Here is a 20,935-nt window from a genome sequence, read left to right on the forward strand (position 1 = left end):
CAATAACACATTTACTGTCAGAAAATTACTTTTGATACTTAAGTACTTTCGATATCAGATACTCCACTCGACTTTTTACTCAAGAAATATTCATATGAGTGACTTTCACTTTTTACCACAATCCCTTCACTTTTATTCAAGAATGATTTTTGGGTACTTTATGCAACACTTCTGTTTAAACTGTTATTGTATCACAAGGACTTGCTGTTAAAAGCACTTCCCCTGCTTGTTTTGGTAACTGTTTGCATTCTAGCACAACACAAAATCCACCCCGGAGATGACTTCGTACCTGTCCCTTTAAACGCAGTACCTTTAAACGGCATTTCCTGCTTTACTACATTTCCCATGCACTACAGGAAATAGGTGTGTTCGTAGACGTGCTTCATAATCAGGTCAACCAATCAAAGACATTCCATAGGGAGCGCGTACTTCGAAATGGCGTTACGTTATCCAATGATCTACCGACATTTTGCGGTTTATAAAATCTGGCCAATCGTTGCGGGCGTTCTTTACACTGGCCAATCATAGAGCCACTATGTAGCAGATGGGCGTCACAATGTGCCGCCAATCAGATTGAATGTGGAGTTTAAACGGTGAGCGCGGGCGGTCCTAGAGGAGCTTTGGGGCGGGTCCTTGAAGTGGGGACGCGTGCTTGAATTTGAATCCAGGCAAGAGCTAACAACTTGTTACGGTATTAGTCAACTACTACAGCACGACACAGGGTGTGGGAACTATTTTTTTTTTAACACCGTACATCTTTATATTTCTGGTCAACTTGTCTGTACATTTGTATTTGTAAAATTAGCTAGCATCGCCGTAACGTTTAAATCGCCGCTCAGTGCTGTAGCTACAGGCATCACAGGCTGTTTGAGGAGAGCTCACTACACTTGCAATGAAAGCGGGCGGTAAGTAACTACACCGAAGTCAACTTAGACCAACAGCTCTTACCACAAGACATATGAGCATGTCTTACTGTCATGAATGTTTGTGAATGTGCGCTAAATGCTTTAAATTTTAAGGAGTAACGTTAAGCTAGCACCGGTGACTCCACTAGCTCCTAGCCAACGTTAACCGGTGTAGCCATGGAGTCCTCCTGTAAGATACTGTACTCATAAATGCATTAATACGGGCGATATTTCTTCACAAACATGCCTCCTCCTGCTATTAAACCCTGCTATTGTCATTTAAAAACTATGATATGATGTGAAACTTCATGAAACCTAGTCGTAACTTTGCGTAAAGTTGCATTTGAACCTCAGGAGGGAAATTTGGGCGCTCACTCTGTTCGACTTCTCTCCAGTCAGATGCCCACATCGCCATAGTTAACTTGTTTATAATGCCTAACACACTTGATCATATGCTGTTACACGCTCATGTTGGTGCTTTGTAGATATTTGTCTTTACATGAATTTCAAACTTTATAGTATTCAAACAGAGGGCTTGTCTACTAGACCACCCGGAGATGCCTTACGTTAGGCGTTTTTGAATATGGAGCCATAACCTTCACCTTGCTGTGCCTGACTGCCAGCTATCACGTCCATCACTGTGTCTGCTTTAAATTAAGTGCAAATATTTGCTTGACGATTATGTGTGAATTAGTTTGTGAACTCTACACTGAGATGTGAAATTCCCCTTTTTGTGGATTTTGTGTGCACTCCAAATGCTGATTGAGAGCCATGCAACAGAATGGGGAAGTTCTTGCTAGTTGCCCTAATTTTTAAAACTACTTTCTTTCAGTGGTCCACTGCCGTTGTTCAAAATGCTACTCAGTTCCAGCACGAAAGCGGGTCCGTAAGCGAACTCCAGCCCTTACCTTGCTGTCTCTACCTGAGGAGATCCTCCTCTGTGTGCTCCAGTGCCTCTCTGCTGAGGACCTGCTGTCTGTCAGAGCAGTGAGTATACACACTGTGACACTTGTGCACAACATCTAGCATGCATGTGCCATGTTATCCCAGATTTGTTTTCCCCCAATCATCTTGTGACCACCAGATTTGATATGTCACACACATCTTTTGTTGAGGCACCAACTGTTTTCTTCTGTCATAGGTTCACTCCCAGCTGCGGGACATTGTCGACAACCACTCCAGTGTTTGGGCCAGGGTCAGTTTCAGGGACACGTGGCCATGGCCTGAGACACTATGGCTATTTGAAAGGTAAAGTCACTGCTTTCAAAAACAAATCTCATGAATATATTGTCTGTTTTTCCTTTATGTTATACCTGAATCATCTCTCTTTACAGAGCTGCTGAGAAAGGGAATTTTGAAGCTGCTGTGAAGCTAGGGATCGCTTATTTATACAACGAAGGACGTGAGTTAAACTACACAATTGTCTGTTAGTACATGTAAGCATCTTACAAGAACATCCTGGCTAATTGATCAGATGGCCATCTTAATGATTTCCACAAGTGACTACAGTTTTTGACCCGGCCCTTGTTTCTGTCCACCAGCGTTGCTGAGTGACGAGGGGCGAGCGGATGTATGTGGTCGCAAGGCCTCCCACTTCTTCAGCCTCGCAGAGAGCCTGCGCTCTCCCTTGGCGGATCCCTTCATCTGGGTGTTCATCCGTCCACCGTGGTCACCCACTGGTAGCTGCTGCAAAGCTGTGGTGTTTGACCGACTCAAGGCAGAGTGTGACAGCAACGTGGTAGGTTTTGGTGCTGCAAATGTAATTCTTCTTTAACCAAACCGAAAGGAAACTAAAATCTGCAGTCATTAACTTAAATCTTTACCTTTCTATTGGTAATAATGCAAATCTGAGGTCAGTGGCAGTAATGCAAATGCTTTATCTAAGTCTCTTGACTTTGACCATTAAATTTAAATGCAGCTGCAATTTTCTTTCTGTTTAGTGGCCATCCTTGGAATCTTAGAAACAGGATTTCAATGCTTTTTTTTTTTGACCTGACACGAAATAAAGCTCCAAACAAGGCACACAAGACTGGCATGGTTAAAATTCACAGAAACATTTTATATCGAACTGGAACATTTTTGAGCTGAATGCAGAGTGTTTATAAAGAAAATGATACTTTAATTGGTGTTGTTTTTCTTTCCTCTACAGGAGAAGAGGGGCCCCCTGCTGCACTGTTTGGCCAGAGTTCTGCAGCTGTTCGAAGTGAGTATGAGAGTAAAAACTGAATCCGACTGTCTCTTAATGGGTGTGGTGAGTGTAGTTTCTATTAGCCTTCAATCAGTGTATTGCTGAGTGCTGGGCTCGTCTGACTAGTCATTACCCGCACAGATGGGCTGATAGTTGCTTTCTCCTTTTCATCTGACACAGCTGTTGCCTCACAGTCCCTGTTGAGTCTTCTTACTCACAGCCCTGGTGTGCTTTGCTATTTAATGGTGTGAAAAATGATTTCACGCTGCTTACACAGAAAGCTGGTTTATTCTTGAGGATCACGACACTCACACATTTCTGTGTAGACAAGACAACGCTTGAGCGCTTTGTAAGAGTCTAGGAACAGAACGTTTTTGTAAACTGTTAAATTTTCCAGGAGGATGAAAGGCGTGCCGATGCCATATCTATGCTGGAGCAATCGTCACAGGCTGGCTGTCTACAGAGCTCCTACCTGTTGTGGGAGCACAACCGGAAAGCAGCTGTGAGTGTGAATCTTGCATTTAGTTTTTAGTATATTTTGGGGGTGGGGGCATATTAACGTATCAACAATTTCACCATGGGCAGAAAGATGTTTTGCCAAAACGTTAATTGAATTTATTTTTTTGATTAGTTTTTATGTGTTTGAATTTCAGATGGCAGATCCAGGCAGGTACCTCCAGTGTGTCAGAACCCTCAGGGACTATGCTGGCAAAGGATGCTGGGAAGCACAGGTGTGTGTGATTAAAAGCAGTAAATTGCCAATTAACGCAGCAGTTGCTTTAATGTGTGTCGTTGTGCATTTTCAGTCTCGTGACGATCTTATTTGTCAGTCAGCAGCTTTTTATTTCCCCAACCACATACTGTAATAACACAAACGAAGTGAAGTGTTGGTCTTTTGACAACATTTCAGCTGTTGTTTTGTTTCATTTCTCATCTTCATTTCCCACTCCTCCATTTGTCTGGATCTGGAACTTATTGAAGCACTTTCAGGCGATGTCTAGAGGCCTTGACAGCTGTTGATTTGGTTATATTGTGTGCGCTTGCGTGTATAATGCCTTTCAAGGCTTTGCCAAAGTGGCACCAATGAATCACACAAATGTGACTAATCCAGACCACAAGCTTTGTTTTTACAGCAGCAGACTGTTGCAATATTCACTTTTAGGTTGACCCAATTCAACAAGTTGTAAGGTCATTGTAAGCCTTTCTGAAACATTTACTTACCGCTGTCTTTTCTTTGCTGCAGCTCGCCTTGGCCAAAGTGTGCAGCTGTGGGAATCCACTGGGTTTGGAGTCAAAAGCCTGCTCTGACTTGGTGGCCCAGCTTTTCAGTTCCTCTAACCTGGCATCACGACCCTCCTCTCAAGCCATCCTGAGACAAGGCATCAAGGACACCATGAGGTAAACATCAGCAGGAACTCCTCCATGATATTACTGGAATGATTAGTCTGTTGGTGAATTATCTTTCGAGACAATTGAATGTTCCTGTTAGTCATTGTGATGACTCCCTTTGTTTTGATCACTGTAGATATCTGTAATGACATTACTAAAGGGTAGATGAAACGGAACGCCAGGACAAGTCAAAGATCTCAGAAAAGAAAGTTGAACCTTTTCCTTTTGGACACACCCCAAAGACGTCAGACAGATTTTAAGTTGTGATTTTGGATTCATTGTGGATATTTTTTGGGGGTGTCAGATAATGTCTGCCAGTTATGTAGTAGGTCTGCACAATCTGAGCACAATCATATACAAATTATCTTCATTTTCTCCTCTTCTCCCTCTCTTTCTGCCTCTCCAGGTACATCCTGGTGGACTGGCTTGTGGAGGTGACCACCATGAAGGACTTCTCAAGCCTGACGCTGCATGTGACAGTGGGCTGTGTTGATCGCTACCTGGCTCTGCGCTCAGTCCCCAAGGCTCGCCTCCAGCTGTTGGGAATCGCCTGCATGGTAGTTTGTACTCGGTGAGAATACATGCAAGCTTATTCTCTGAAACCTTTCTGTGCTCTCCTTTTTTAATGTAAATGTTGTGATGCAGTATTGATTGAAGGATTATGTAGGGAAACCAGCTTTGAGGCAAAAAAGAAGTTCTTTTTTTTTTTTTTTAAATAAAATTGTTACGTATTAATGTTTTTTTAAGGCAGATACTGAAAACATTTCAGTGGCAGCGCTCTTTGTTAAACATAGAGGCAAGATAATGTAATTTACAGCCAAACCAAATTGTAAGGATTCATAAAATGTATGTAGAAAACTATCAGAAAAAAATAAGGGAAACATGAAATGGCTTCTATTTTTAATGCTTGGTTCTTTTTTTTTTTTTTTTTTCAGCTATATCAGTAAAGAAATCCTAACGATACGTGAAGCTGTCTGGCTCACAGACAACACCTACAGATATGAAGACCTGGTTCGAATGATGGGAGAGGTTGTGTCTGTGCTGGAGGGAAAGATCAGGGTGAGTACAACAAATATAATTTTGTCATGTAAGTGATTGAAAAGATTTCTGCCAGAGCATATGTATTGAATTTGCTGAATTTCTCATCAGAGTCCCACGCTGCTGGACTATGGAGAGGTGCTGCTGTCTCTCCTCCCTCTGGAGAGACGAACCACTCACCTATTCAGTTACATCTGTGAGCTGTCGCTGCTCTACTCTGCTCTTGCCACTCCACCACCTGCCAAACTGGCCTGCGCCGCACTACTGCTTACACGAGCACTACATCACTATGGTAATATCACTCACTGAGAAATACAACACAGCCTGTTTGAAAAAAGAAACACATGCAGTATAGTCCTTTTCAAACAGATACAATTTACAGGGTTCGTTGAATGTTAAGTTTATATTCACCTTGACATATGTTTGTGGTCTCTCTCTGCAGCTCCCCTCTGGCCTAGCCAGTTAGTCGACTACACAGGCTTCTCCAAGCAAGACCTCGTCTCCCTTTCTGTGCTGCTCTACGTCAAATGGTAAGCTACTTATATTGTGTTTTGACTGGATTCGTAGCTAAGCAATTAATTCATTTCTCGTCCAACTCCGTACATGCAGACATAGAGACAGCCCTGTGCAATCCTCACAACGGGGCACGCTCGAACTGTTTGTTTTTCATTAGTTTCAACTGACGCGATGAGCCCTGATGAAAGAAGTCCCTAATAAGACCGTCAGTGGGGTTATCATGACCTGGAAGATGGAGGGCAAGCATAGAGTGTTGTTGGTATTTAAGGGCACATTTCACAGGCACTTCATCTGTTGTAATGACAGCATGGTGAATCTCCCCAAGTGGTGAATGTAATCAGTTCAAAGAGTACAGCTCTTGAAGTGGTCCAATCTATAAAGAAAAGCTTTTTCACATATCATCCTGACCTCCTCTAGCTATGCTTTTGATCACCGAGGCCAGCAAGTGAAGTGGGTTCTGACCGGTAAATTATGTTTTTAGGATTTATAGCATTATCCAGCTTGTATATTTGTTCATCTTTTTTAAAGACTGACAAGTGTTCAGCACGTTGAAATTGTGTGTGTTTTCTGAGAGATGGCGTTTGACCAAACAAACCCCTGCATACAGTTCAGACTGTATTTTGAATGACAGATCCATAAGTTCCATTTTCAGGGCGTAAAGTTCTGTCAAAATCCAGGCAGATTAAATGTTTGCTCTGATAAAATCTACAGCTTCACTTTAAAGCCGTTTGCTAAGGAGAGTTGATAGGCACTTATGTATTTTGAATAGATTTCTACATGTAGTTTCTGTCCTTCACAGCAGGGAAGAGTAGAAGAAGGAGAGCTAATAATGATGATGATTAAAAACCTGCAGAAATATTCTGATAAAACGTTTCATTAGTACGGCTAGACCTGAATATTCTACTATTTAGGAAATTTGTTCCTTTGACTTTATTGCTAGTGTATTGTTATTCCTAACTTGTTGATCATCTCATGAATCCCCTGTGATGGCAGACTCTGAGTTGACCAATATGAATCCTGTTCTGCCTTTGTTATTTGACAGCAGTTTGGTGTGCCACGTTAAAATTCTTTTACTGTAATGCAGCGTGACCTTTTCAGATCTTTACTGTTATATTTTCAGTAGTCATGTCATGAGCAAGGTTTCAAGTGTTGGCATTTTTGATGTAGCTTATCAAGGCTCTTGTTCATAACATGGGAATACAAAAAGAATGTACTTCTTTTTTTAAAAAGGTATTATTTTCATTTAAACCATTAATTTACTATGTCCACAGCTTTTCAAAGCCTATATTCTGGAGAAAACACTGAAATTGACCCACTCCATTTTCTGATATCTTACTGCACCTTGACTCTTACCTAGACCTACTACGTCACAAAAATGGATTGGTGACGTGTCTGGCTGTTTTCAATGTGCTGATATAGCCACATAGATTATATATAAGATTGTTTTTAACATCTGGTGATGAAGAAAATGGATGGCCATTACAGTATTAAAGCAAACTTGAAGCCTGGAGAGAGCTTCACATTCAAAAAAAGACTGCAGGCGACATTCAGGCTGTGGGGTGGGGGTGTGTAACCATCAGTGAACCACCAACTGAGTCACAGAAACGTGCCTCGGGGTGAGTCACTTTGATAGGTGAGCATCCCATAGACAAACTGTATTTCTCAAATGGACAAGTAACGAGATTTGTCCCCAAGAGTTGATTATAAAGATGCAGCAAGCAAAGTGGATGAAACTCAGTCATTTTTCTTCTCTCTGTTTCCCCTTCGTTCTGTATCCTTTTAGTTTCAGCCAAGATGTTCCCAAAGATTACAGGCACGTGTCTCTTACTGGCGTGAAGCAGAGGTTTGAAGATGAGGCCTATCAGCACATCAGCAAAGAAAAGGTACTGGATTTATTTATTTATTTGTTTATTATTGCAGATCAGGGGAAAGATCCTCAGAAATAAAGACATTTCAATGTTGTACCACAGCACTTCTTTCTTTTGTTGTCACTGATAATTATTCCATGGCCTCTGTCAAGGTGATGGACTTCAAGGAGTTGTGTCAGATCTTGGAGATTCCTGAAGAGGAGCCTCAGATGGAGCCTCCCAGCCCCACTGGTCAACCCGCAGACATCCACACCTTCCTCGCATCTCCATCCAGCACCAGCAAGAGGTGAGCCAGTCACCAACACATTCCCATTCAGATACTTAGGGCTGGGTGATATTTAAAAAAAAAAAATCACAGTATACAGACATTTAAATATAAACTGCATATTGATGCAAATAAATATTATGCAACAGCATTTGCCACAGAATGGCTGTGCACCTGTAGAAAGTTGCAAGGAAACAAATGAGTATTTTCGACTAAAAGTACGTCAAATTTGTGCCCAACGAGAGTCATCAAATCCCAAAATTTACGAAAAACGTTTCTCTCCTTCTCCTGCACCAAAGCTCCTACGATGATGAGTGAGGTGTAGGTAAAGTTGAGCACCAGCAGTAAGGGCAGTTGGTTCTGATTAGCCAGGATGACATCATGTATAAAGGCAGGGTAGGGGGAGCCTGTTGCAGCAGTTTGGTTGTAAGGGCGCATAATGGCTCAGTCCACTGGATGCTGTACAGATTAGAATTCCTCTCAAACATAACCTTAAAAGGGAGAACAGAGAAAATATGTTAATACCACCATTAGACCTGCTACCTGCTCCACAAGGCAAAGTCCTTCTAACTTCTACAGTTAGCATTACAACAGCTAAGGGGCCTTGAGGACCAACGCAGAGCTGCAGTCGTGAGTCAATGTACATGTGGAGGTTGGAAATCCATATTCATGTGACTCTAAAAGCTTGTCAGTTCTATTGTGCTGGGAAGATGACTTCATCCTTTGGAGCAGGCCTCCTGGTCCCACTCAGCTTTGGAAGTTCATTATGAAAAAAGGGATCAGACTTGCTCCAGCACAACCCACGGTTGCTTGATTAGATTTGGATCTGGGGAAGTGGGAGGCCTCTTGGGGCCATTCCTGAGCAGTTTTTGAGGTGTGGCAGTGTGCATTGTCCCGCTGGGGGGGGCGCGGGTCACTGCCACTGGTGGTACAAGATAAGTGGCATTCACATGCCAGGACTCTAATGAGATGTTCAGTGTTGGTGCTTTTATTGATGTGGCTGATCGCTGTAGTTATCGGAGTTTGAAATCTCTTTTAATGTTAACATTATGTTAGTTTTGAAATATGTTTCACACAACATTATGTCCCAAAAGACATAAATCCTGACAAAATTGAATAAAATGTATATTTTAATAACATGGGGATATAAAATAATTTGATACCTTGCATAAGCACATGAACACAATGTACTCTTCTATTTTAAACCATAGCATACCTAAATAAGCATAATAGCATGTTGTATCAATTGACTGTTGGAACCGAAAAAGCCAGTTCAAGTAACTTCATGTAACGGTTTCTTTATCCGAAATTCCTGTTGTATTAACATACTGTTGCTTCCAACCTTTCAACATATATTGCACGAAAAGATTACTCAGCATCATAGTATTTAAGGTGCTAGTGTGACAGGAATTGAACCAAATGCAAAGAATTCAGTTATGAGAAACAACTCACCCGCTGCCAGTAAAAGGACCAGTGCACCCGCCTCTCTCCTGTGCTCTGTGGCAAACAGGACGCGTGAACCATCTTGTCCAGAAGTTGTTTGTTGTCTGTGCCATCTGTGAGATGGTCAAGTGACTTGCTGTTGACAACGCTGCTTGTCTTATTTTCTCCCTAGGAGACGCGATGACGCCATGCAGGCCCACAGAGCTGGCTTCGTGGCCACACCCACAACAGAGCTGTCCAATCAAGAAGAGACGCTGCTGGGCGACATCCTGGACTGGAGCCTGGACACTTCCTGTTCCGGTTACGAGGGAGACCAGGAGGAAGAGAGCGAGGGGGAGAAAGAGGGTAACTGTAAGTGTTGGGGAAAGGGACTGGGTATATTTTATTCCAGTGTGTTTTTCCCTTAAGTCTATATAAATGATCTAATCTGTATATAGAGGGGAGAGTAATGCATGAGTCACTCCTCCATTAAGGCATTACGTGGCTAGGGATGACTCAGCAGTTGCAGCATCCAGCATAATAAACCAGCACGTACTTATGCAGGCTTACGGTCAGGAACAAATGAGGATGGATGATAGTAGCTGCACAGAGCGCGTTGGCATCTGAACTTTGTGTAAACCTTGACTAAAATGATTCACCAATATAAACTCTGACACCTCTTCTCTTTCAATAGGTTCCATGATATCCATCAAACTGCACACACTGACTGATGAAGACAAAAGACTAGAGCACTGTAGAGCCCTGTCCAGCGATGAAGACAGCTTCTGTGAAGCAGAAAGGGAGATGAGCAAGGATCGGGACCCTCTTTCCTTCTCCTCAGGATACTCCTCCGTCCAGAGTGTCAGCCCTTCATCCACAGCCTCCTCCTCTCCCCCTTCCCTCCTAATGCCTTGCACATTCAAGACCTTTACCACGTCCCTGGGCGCAGCCTCCGCCAATGCCCAGCCAGGCTTCCGCCTCTTGGTGCCCATGCAGAGGCCCCGGGGCACCTCTAGTAAACAAGTGAAGAGGAAAAACTCGGCAGCTCACAGCGGAGGTGAGGTGGAAGTCGAAGACGAAGGGAAAGGAGATAAAAATATTGCGGGTGCAGGGTTTCTGAGCTTATAGACAGCAGTTGCTCGTCTGGCTTCAGGCAGCTCACAGACCACCAGCTCAGTTATCGTCCTCCAGCACTTTGTTCTCGATGCTGTCAGTCTGCACTGGTTCACCAAACTGCCGAACGATCAGAGACTTTAAGTTTCGGTAAAAGAAAGGGAAAATTAATATGAATTACCTTTTTTTTAAAAACTAGCCTTTCTATTGCATTGCATTACATTTCATTTACAGGTTTACAGGCACAATGAAATACCTCCCTTGATCAAAGACTTGCAGTCAGCTCTGAAACCACTGGAACATAACTTGACTTTCCTCAGGACCCAATTACAAATTCTGTTGTTTTACAACCTCAGATTACCTGAGATGTAAAAGAAATAAAAACCTCATGGACTTATTTTGGAAGGAAAAACAAGATCATCTTGGCTTCCACCACATGCTCCACATGCTTTCATGTTGTTGTGAATGTTTTGGTTATCGTAGTTTCTGAGATGCACTGTCTATACAAGTAACTGTCTTGTATTTGGTAAATGTCATCCATAGGTGACTCCTATCATCTATCTGATGGAAATGTCTGCATTATAAGCCGAAAAAAAAGAAATGATTGTATGAATTCCTCTTGTTCAGTTTTGTCCTTTTTTTTTTAGTTCTGTTTGTTTGCCAAAGGTACTGTGACAGTGTCATTTGTGTTTTCAGGGGCCTCTAGTTACAGAGAAACAGAGCTGTGAAATGAGTCTTCTGGTAGTCTGCATCTTCCTGAGGCTTGTACATATACATCAGTTGTACAGCACACTGATCCAACCAGGCACCGAAAGGCATTAAGAGGTTAACTGTTGAAATATTGACACACTATTGCTCAATGTCCGGCTGGATGAGTATCATACGAACCTCAGCTCATCGTCCAGGTGTTTAGTGCTGTACAGTCACTAAGTATTTAGCTCAGATGTAATGAGGCACCTGATGCTGAGGAGTTGGACTTCAACCACTCGTCCTCACGTCTGACAGAATGCTGAGCACTTTGATCATCACAGAAGGAGCGTAGCTCAATGAAATGTGACCATTTCCTCGCGTGAACAATCAATGCTGACGTATTTTTGAACGAATTGCTTTGCAGAGTGAGAGGGAAGTTCAGACGCTAAAGGAGAATTATAACTCGATGGTGGAAGGTACTCTACGCCTCATTCAGCACAGCGAGGACATGGTGTGTAAATGGTTGTGACTGACTGTACATTTTAAAATAGTTACGCCAGACTGGTTCTCTCCTGTGTTTTATAATTGTACATAGTAGTATATGTATAAATCCAGAAAGACAAAGAAAATGCCACTACTTGAAACTGTTTTTGCTTCATTCCAAAAAGGCAGTTTTCTTTGTGAAACCTGTTTGTTCTCCAGTACAGTGTTTTCTCAATAGACCTGTGATGTGAATATGTCATTTTTGTATTGAGTTCAAATAAAAGAAGCCATTATGCAAGCTTCCTTTCAGTCATACATCTCATGCTGCTGGAACCACACAGACAGTTGAACTGATAATACATCTACTGTTCCCCTGATTACTCTGAGCCAGACGGAGGTTTATAATAAGAATCTGTGGGCTTATTGCAGTTTGTATCCTTTCCCCAAACGCTTTTTCTTCACAAGCAAGTTATTGAATATGTTCAAAGAAAAAGAAATAAGTGAGCTGTCTGAAAGATATCTGTAAATAGTATCTGTCTGGGTTTAGAGATTGAAGTTGTGTTCAAGAGCACACCAAACCAGAGGGCACTATTACACAGGGCAGTCCCCATAGAATAAATACTGAGGCTGTGAAAAGAATTCCCCCTAGGAGGAGCGTCTACATTACTTTTGGTTATCAGGTGTTTCAGTTACGTGGTTAGTCGAATGTTTTATCAATATTTGTTCATAAAGAGAGCTGCTGTCCTTTTGGGCAAATTCAACTTTTAACAGCCAGTGGGAAACGCTGTGTTTCTGCAGAACTGGAAGAACCTTTCTCGAGTCTGAGTGAATGGAAAATAGAAAAGAGGTAGTTCACCAAACTGGGAGGGTCTAATTAAAAGACACTAATGAGTTGTATTATGGTAATGGTGGTGTCCAGCCATTAAAAAGCCATTATGAAGCTAAAAAGGGGCTAACTTCAAGTCTGAATGGTTCTGTTCCAGGCTGAATGGATTTTTGACCATTCTTGTTTAAATCTCACTCTTGAAAGATGCCCCATCTTACTGAAATCGCAATATAGAGTATAACTTTAAGGTAAGACACAACAGGTGATAAACATATTTCATTCATGTAATGGTGACTTTTAAGATTTTAGGCAATTTTGCTTCCATAACATGTCTTTTTTTTTAGACTAGTGGAAAGAAACGTCTGAATAATTGGCATAATTCGTACACCTACACATGAAATATCAAAACTTGTCTCTTCTGAAGATTTTACATATATCATTAAAATACAGATGAATATGACAATTTATTCATAAAACATAGCACAAATTGATTTTTTTTGTGGCCTTTGACGGTATTTTCCTGTGCGAAGACAAGCTTCCCCCGACTGCACTGAAACCACTCGTCTAATGTCTTTGTCCTGCATCATGACCGGGCGACCCGACTCTTCCAGGTGAACTCGTGTCTCCGGTTATTGTCTGGCAGGGTCCGCCTCATACAAATGAAGTAAAACAGTATGAAACTGTGCTGTCCTTTAAAGTAAGTTCATTTATTCAGTCATGACAACCAAGTCTGCTAATTGACTTTGTTTAGGCACAAAAATCAGTCTTCCCCAAAACTACATAGTGCATAATACCATTAGTAAATTTCTACTGTTTTTTAACATTTTATTTGAACTTTTTTCATTTTTCTTATTTGAAGGCAAACTGTATATAGTGAAGGTTTGATTCAAATTGGAGATTAAAAAGTTGAATTCATGAGCTCATCGCAACCACATTGCACTTGTGAGTCTTATTACTCAATTATTGAAAAATAACAACAAAAAAAGCTAAAGATTCTTAAGCGCAACATAACATAATACAGAAATAGCAGATTATTATCATTTTTGTTTTTCTCTCAGGTTCGTATCTCTACAAGCCCAGCTGGAGGGATCACGTGACACTCTCACTGAGGGTCACGTGAGGTGTTTTGTTGACGGTTGTTGCCGCTGCGCTTCGCAAGATGAATTCACGGGCTTATCAAGCCGCTGGTGCAATGTCATCGCCTCGCTAGAAGGCAGCAAACTGAAGGGGGGGAATAACCTGGACCGGCGCAGCAGACGTCCGTAGCTTCACTAATGCTAGCCGAGCCTCGACAGTGTCGGTGAAGGAGGGAGAAGCCCCGCCGCGATGGTTTTGCTGTCGGTCTGAGAGGAAAAAGGAGGAATTGTTTTCACCTCCACCAGGAAGAAGGACCACAGCTCGTGAAGTTCACATGCCGAAACCCGCTTTTGTTTGAGGTAATGTGACATAAAAATGTCGCGAAACACGTCTGAATCGAACACGTATTGATTAATAGTGTGTCAAGTGTCATAATGCCGGTGAGTCAGCACACTGTGTTAAAGAAATACCTATATTTGTGCCTCAGCTCCATCATTAGCATTCAGCAGAATCCTTGGGGATTGACGAGCAGGTGGACTGTCCAATCAGGACGCTCAGAAGGCTGCTCTGGTCCAATCAGAGAGGAGCAGGGCTGTTTTTTTGTTTTTGATGGAAAAGGATCACATCTCTAATGGCTTGTTTATTGTTTCCTACAATATACTGAAAGAGAAATGGTCGCTTTAATCATGTTGCACATGATTTTCTGAATCCAATTAGACGGTTAAGACCTTCACTGACCCCTGATGTATCATGAAAGGGATGTAGCTACTCAGAGAAGAATGGCACTAGTGTGAATCCGGGCTGTCCCAGTATGACCACTTTATTACATCTGTGAACTCGTGTGCTGTGAAATTGAAATCGAATGAGGCAGAGCCGACTGCTGTATCAATAGTTATTTGTCTCTAACTGCAAATGTGACTGTCAGTATTAGCACAAGTTCATATCCTGTTGGCAGGGGCTGTTAAGTCAGGCATGAAGATGTCTCTGTCTGTCACCATCTAATAGTCCAATGGATGTTAACCACCCCCCCTTCTTTTTTGCCTGTGGTTTTAGTTTCCCAACGGAATTGAGTTCCAAGCAGATAACCACCCCTTTCGTTTGAATAATAATAGAGTTTCATCCTGTTTCCCAATCTCTATCTTGTGATGATACCAAACATCATGCTAATTGTGACTGCACATTGCTCAATTTCACTTCTCTTTTTTTGGTTTCCAGAGTTTTTTTTCTTGAATAATAACTGAGATCAGAAACCTTTTTATAGCACTACCTTTATTCACTGTGGGTCGAAAGGGTTTTCAGAAAAAGACAGCCTCAAGAAACCTTTTTGAAGACAGCACATAGTACTTTTAACTCTGGGTTGAAACTAAGATATGTCATTATTTTTCTGTTTCCAGCCACTGTAGAAGGCCGACTGGACTGTGTCTCATTTAAAAATGGCTATTGCACGACAATTTGGACTACTGGTGTGGAAAAACTATCTTCAGCAGGTGAGTTCTCAAATCATGTATGTGTCTTTCTTCATTGCTGACACTGTTTTCAACTGTGAATTGTCAGAGGTAGCTGTATTTACATACCAGAGGCCTGTATGACAGTTTTTGTTGAGTTATACACCTTAAGAGGCATCATAAATACAGTAAACTGACTAACAATTTGTTTCTTAAAACTTAAGATCTTACCCAGCTACCAGGCAACTGGTTGACCCCAATAATATACAGCGTGCCTGCACTGTTGTTGTGTCACACAGGCACTTGCTAGGTCAACCAGCTGGTAGCTGTCACATGCTTTTCTAGCTTTATAAGCCTATCTTCTGAGGGGAATTGCTTTAAGATGTTGCTTAATTTTCTTATTGTTTGTGACATAGATCATGAGACAGGAATGATTATAATCACATTCCCATATCTATGCAGACATCTACTTTTATTTTTTAATGACATCATTCACTTGAAGTATGTCGCTGCAAGTTAGAATATTGAAAGAAACATAAACAAAAAGTAAAACAGAGAGCAGGTAAGTCACATTTTAAGATTAAGGCAAAATAATGTGGATGAAAAGTTATAAGTATTTCTTTTTTCTTTTTCAATTGTTGGTAAACATGTTTGTCAGGTTACACACACACCTTATCACAAGCCAGATTCCCAGGGCAGACAAAGGCGCCTCACAGTTGCAGTTCACTTGAGATTTGTGCTTTTGTGTAGCTCTTCTCAGGGTCTGTCTTAAGTTTACAGAAGATAAGGAAGAATTTGTAAGCTAAACAGTGCCAGTGGGTTGCTCTGAATGGCAGCTTGCACAACTTTGAACATTAATATCAGTGGATGGTTGCACAACTATTCAGATATGGAATTGGCAATCTGCTATATAGCATGCTTGCTGTGAGGTTGTTGCTCCAGCAGTCTTTATCCACTCGCTGCTACTCCAGTGGTGGTTGTCTGGAGACCACAGAGACTCCATTAGGAGCAGACGGGAAGAAATACTGAGCATTGTTGATTTGCTTCTCCATCCTGGCTGCAGAAAACAGACTTGGGCTGCATGTTAATCACTCAAAATTACAACATTCATCCTTCTGGAGCAAAGTATAGACGTTGTAATTCAACCTTTCGCATATGAAAGGGCTGATTTTCAGTGTCCACACATAATTCAACCTTGTATTTATGGGACATCCTCTTTTAAGTCTCATGATGTGGGACCAGCTGACCCAGTTAGAGACTTGAAGGATAAGTTTACCCAAAAATGAAAAATTCAGTCAGTATCTCATCAGTCCTGTGTTGATAAAAAGTTCTGATGCCATCAAACATTTCTCGAGCGTTCTCCTGTATGACTAAAGTAGATGAGGATTTGTGTTTGTATGTTAAAAAAAACAAAAAAACAACAACAACTGAAAGAATACATAAGTGACACTAGAAGCTGTATGGAACTACTTAAGTCTCTGGATGCTCCTTGATCCCAAATTGATTTGAAAATACTTTATTCTAGTAGCGTTACCACACACCCCACCTGAAGTGGGTCCAAGAGCTCGACTGCGCATCATGGCTGTAAATAACATATTTTCAAATCAGTTTTGGATTTGTGGGCTTTTAAAAACTTGGATTTGACCACCATCCACCTCGGTTGATCACTAGAATGTTGAAAGGCTGTTTTGCTGTGAAGCTTCAGAAATGTTCTGTGGACTACGTAACTTTCCCACTACTTTCTATTAGCATCGGGATGAGATAATGCCTGAATTTTTTGGTGACCTTATCCTTAATTAACGTGATATAAAGTGACATCTGAGATTTCAGTTCTTTGGAAATTGTTTGCTATATTAATGAATGTAATCACTGAGCTAAATCAGCATTTGTTCTGACAAGGGCATGAGGACCACATTGTGAATTAAAAAAAACGTTTTGCATTTTACTAAGTCCCATGCATGAGCCCTTAAGAAATGAAAAATCATACAAAATACATTTGAAATCTATTGAGCTTACCTTCTATATTTACTTTATTAAAGCTGTTACAGTGTAGTCATTGACATGGTTCCTGATTTGTAGGTGGTAACACATGTTTTCACTAGTCGTGCTTGAGACAATTTACCCCAGTGTGATTCAAGTGATGTATTGAGTTGCTGGTGCACCACTTCGTGTTTGGCCTTTGCTCCACTGACATTAGAGGCACAATGACTGCCTCGACTGTCCTGGATACTGACACTGATCATACGGCTGAAAGGAACTCATTGTAGAAGTTACAGTGGTTTCATTTAAATGCTACATGCTTGACCAAATTAAAAAAACACTTTAGTTCTTTTTTTTATTATTAAAGAGGTCATATTATGCAAATGTTCAGGATCACACTTTTATTTGGGGGTTTTAGTAGAATATTCTTTTATACTTTAATTTAAAAAAAAAAACAAACACTTTTTTTCTCATATGGTGCTTTGCTGCTGCAGCATCCCTTTTCATACTGCGTCTTGAATGCTCCATTTTAGATATATAGCGAGAAATCACATTGTACATGCACATTAATTAATGAGCAGGATATAGCCAATCAGAGGTAGAGTAGGGCAGATCATGTCAAGCAAGGTAGTGTGATCTAAAATAACCCGCTTCAGGAGCAGTATTTTTTTGTGGGAGAGAGTAACTCCCTTTGGCATGGACTTTGGGCTTTTTCACTTTGCAGACCTTCAACATGCAGAAAAATGCTTCATAACACAATAAAGGAAATGCAAAAACCCCAAAAGCACAATATGACATTTAAGCAATGGGTCCTGCTATGATTTGTGATTGAAAGCAGAATCTATGATCTGTGCTCAACAAACAGTAGCAAAGTCATCTGATTTTATAAAACGAAATGTATAGACTTGAGTCTGGTATTGAATTACACAGCACTCAGAATTTGGTGTTTCAATACCAGCACAATAAAACATTTGATTCCTTACTTTGCTGAGTGTAGACACGTTTTCAACAATACATACAATGAAGGATTCATCTAACTGTTCAATTCACATAATATCTGATGAAAGTAGACAACACTGACCAAGCCATAAGGTGACTCAAAAAGGATTCAGGTTTATTATGCAGCCTTACACTAAACACTTGGTTTAAATACATTTATATATATTTGCATTCAATCACAATTTATAAACATGGAAACACAGAGAAGATGTCCTTTCTTAAGTTGTATTTATTCCTCTTGAAGTGATCGTTTTGATTGAGTGGTGAAGAGACGAAGGTCTGATATTGGCACCCCTCTGAGATTGACTGTAATGTCCTGAAACTGTCCAAGTCACTTTGCACTCCAATCACTCAACCGCAGGAGGCTGTCATATAAATGATGTTATTTTCCAACTGTCTGTAAAATCCTTTAGTTCCAAATCTGACTGGTGTGAAAAGAGTAAATTGATGCCCGCACCACATCTTGACTAAAAATAATTTGTAGTTAGCATTTTGAAATGGGGTCATGTTTTCTTTTCAAAGCCGCAGTGCTCTCAGTTCAGGTGTCTGAGGAGATATAAGGGTATTCATTCTGCCGGGCTCACCTGTGGCTGAAACATGCAGGCATTTATTAATTTTAATGGATGTTTACTAAAAGTCATGAATAATCTGTCAAATGTAGCATAGTTCATTCTTCTTACAAACCTTATATTCTGCCAAACCTTTCATTTCTCCATTTCTCGTTCACTCTTTTAAATATCTATCATCAATGACCGATTATCTCCCTCCTTACTCTCCAGAAACGTCAAATCCTGGTGACTCTGGTGGAGATACTCCTGCCTCTGCTCTTCTCCGGCATCCTCATCGTGCTACGTCAGAAGGTGCCTTTTAAGGACTACCCGAATGCCACGGTCTATGAGAGCTATGCTGTTGATGGACTTCCCAAGAGGTTTCTTCAAAGCTTACAGCTGGCTTATGTGCCCGGTAACTACAGTGTGGTGCGTCAGGTGGCAGAGGATGTGCGTGGCAGCCTGTCCCTCTCCTCAGGTAGGTCATAAAAAAGGAGAAAAAGGAGGTTTTGTTTTCACTCGTGTCCCATTTGTTTATTGGCCTGAGATGGCTGGTATTTATGAGTGAGTATTAAAGGGGACTGTTATGCGGGCTGCTGAGTACCACACTAATTATCTTAGCCATCTAGTAGCCTGTTTTGGAACATTTGGACATTTTGGGAAATGCTTCATGTAGAGAACTATGTGAAAAGATTCATTCCTATCTCATACTTGTTCTGGTAAGTATAAGGCTACACCCAGCAGCTTAGCTTTGTGTAGCTGTGGTTAGCGTAAGGACTGAAACGGGGGAAGCAGCTAGCCTAGCTCTATCAAAGAAAAGAACGCCCAAGCATATCTAAATCTCCCCAGTTAACATGCTATATCTAGTTACTTTAATCTATTTAAAAACTGAAATGTAGAAACGACATTTAAATGTTTTCCATGTGGTTAAGTGCTTAACTTCTCCACCCTGTTTCCAGTCTTTATCCTGAGTTAAGCAAACAGGCTCATAAATGTAGACTCACATGTATCAGGGCAATATGGGAGTGGTATTTATGCTCCATTAAATCTTTTATAATATTGAATTGTTATTTTTGAAAATCTGGATTCTGTTTTCATCACAGCCACATATTTATGTCCCCATTTTGAGCTGTTACTGCCACCACTACAACCAGTGGCACAAATACCACAGCCTTGACAAGGATTGTAATTCAGGACAGAGCTGGGAATACTGGTTTCTCTAGATACGGCTCACAAGAGAGCAAACAGACTGCACCCTATACTTGTGTCAGCTGGGAGTTTAGACTACAGTCCATCTCTTTTAAATACACACACACACACACACACACACACACTCTCTTCTGTGTGAACAGCTATTCAGTTAAACAGTCTGACTGACAGGTGCACAAACAGCCTGTCATGAGAGACAACTGGCAAGACGAACAGATAGCAGCAGAGCGAGGCTGAAGGTAGAGAAGCAGAAGCAGGTAGATTGATCCGTGTTACTGCAGGTTGTGCTGTATACAGCCGGGTGAGATCACAGCTCAGCCATGAATGAATAATTTAGTTGGGCTCAGCGTTCAGAGGGATGAGGCGGAGGGGAATGATCAAGACGGAATTTGAATATGTCATGAACACAGAAGACCACCAAAAAGGTGACCTCAGTGTTTAGCCTCTGATGAACAGGTCAAGTTGACAACAGTTAAAAAGTCCTCTAATATTTCAAACGTTAGAATTTTGCATATTTAAATATCACAAGTAGGCTGCTGTCGAATTGGACACATTTTTGTTTTTGTTTGTTGTGGAGACATGACATGCTATTACATGTTTAACATGGTGTATTGAGAAATTGTGAATTGTGACATGATAGGCTTATTCTGTGTATCTCAAACCTTTGTTGTGAAAAAGCTTGTGTAGATCATCACTGATAGATGGTTTCTTTCAACGATAATGCTGCAAGAAACATTTTTAGTTTTTTTGTTAAATGTAATGACATTCTCTTCCCTGGTCATTAGAGCTCAGTGAGAAGGTCGGAAAATTACTGCATTTGTATGACGTCACATTACGTTGTTATTAACCAGCTGTTTTCTGAATTGCATATCAATTTACCATGAAACTAATCAATGATTATATCTGAAGCTGTGGTACATGGCAGAATTTTACTTCGATTTGTTTTTTCTTGTAGATGATAATTTTAACCATTT

At 41.0% G+C, this 20,935-nt stretch overlaps 2 protein-coding genes and 1 long non-coding RNA gene across 3 annotated transcripts in view; 2 read left to right on the top strand and 1 right to left on the bottom strand.

Moving 5' to 3' along the window:
- The first annotated feature begins 587 nt into the window (after positions 1-587).
- Positions 588-12,180, top strand: ccnf (cyclin F). Its single transcript, XM_037089903.1, has 17 exons — positions 588-905; positions 1,738-1,892; positions 2,047-2,153; positions 2,240-2,307; positions 2,447-2,643; positions 3,055-3,108; positions 3,491-3,595; positions 3,747-3,824; positions 4,337-4,491; positions 4,889-5,053; positions 5,418-5,541; positions 5,632-5,812; positions 5,963-6,050; positions 7,820-7,919; positions 8,057-8,190; positions 9,785-9,963; positions 10,286-12,180. The coding sequence occupies exons 1-17, from the start codon at positions 893-895 to the stop codon at positions 10,717-10,719; spliced, it is 2,337 nt and encodes a 778-aa protein (XP_036945798.1). The 5' UTR covers positions 588-892; the 3' UTR covers positions 10,720-12,180.
- On the bottom strand, positions 8,102-9,778 carry LOC119014589. Its single transcript, XR_005073006.1, has 3 exons — positions 9,622-9,778; positions 8,344-8,660; positions 8,102-8,231 (listed from the first exon to the last, which is right to left on the bottom strand). It is a non-coding gene; the product is annotated as an uncharacterized LOC119014589 (long non-coding RNA).
- Positions 12,181-13,495: 1,315 nt separating the features above from the next.
- The window catches only part of abca3b (ATP-binding cassette, sub-family A (ABC1), member 3b), a 30,371-nt gene continuing 22,931 nt past the window's right edge, over positions 13,496-20,935 (top strand). The window contains exons 1-3 of the mRNA XM_037088621.1: positions 13,496-14,139; positions 15,175-15,267; positions 18,984-19,230. Coding sequence (XP_036944516.1) covers positions 15,214-15,267; positions 18,984-19,230 — 301 coding nt within the window. The 5' untranslated portion in view covers positions 13,496-14,139; positions 15,175-15,213. The remainder of the gene's footprint in view (positions 14,140-15,174; positions 15,268-18,983; positions 19,231-20,935) is intronic.

This window comes from Acanthopagrus latus, chromosome 23 (assembly GCF_904848185.1).
Source record: "Acanthopagrus latus isolate v.2019 chromosome 23, fAcaLat1.1, whole genome shotgun sequence".
NCBI lineage: Eukaryota > Metazoa > Chordata > Actinopteri > Spariformes > Sparidae > Acanthopagrus > Acanthopagrus latus.

What these genes read in the sequence shown, in the direction of transcription:
- ccnf (XM_037089903.1), top strand. An exon ending in GGCATCAAGGACACCATGAG is followed by an intron (nt 4,492 to 4,888) that starts GTAAACATCAGC and finishes CTGCCTCTCCAG; the next exon opens with GTACATCCTGGTGGACTGGC. An exon ending in AGCACATCAGCAAAGAAAAG is followed by an intron (nt 7,920 to 8,056) that starts GTACTGGATTTA and finishes GCCTCTGTCAAG; the next exon opens with GTGATGGACTTCAAGGAGTT.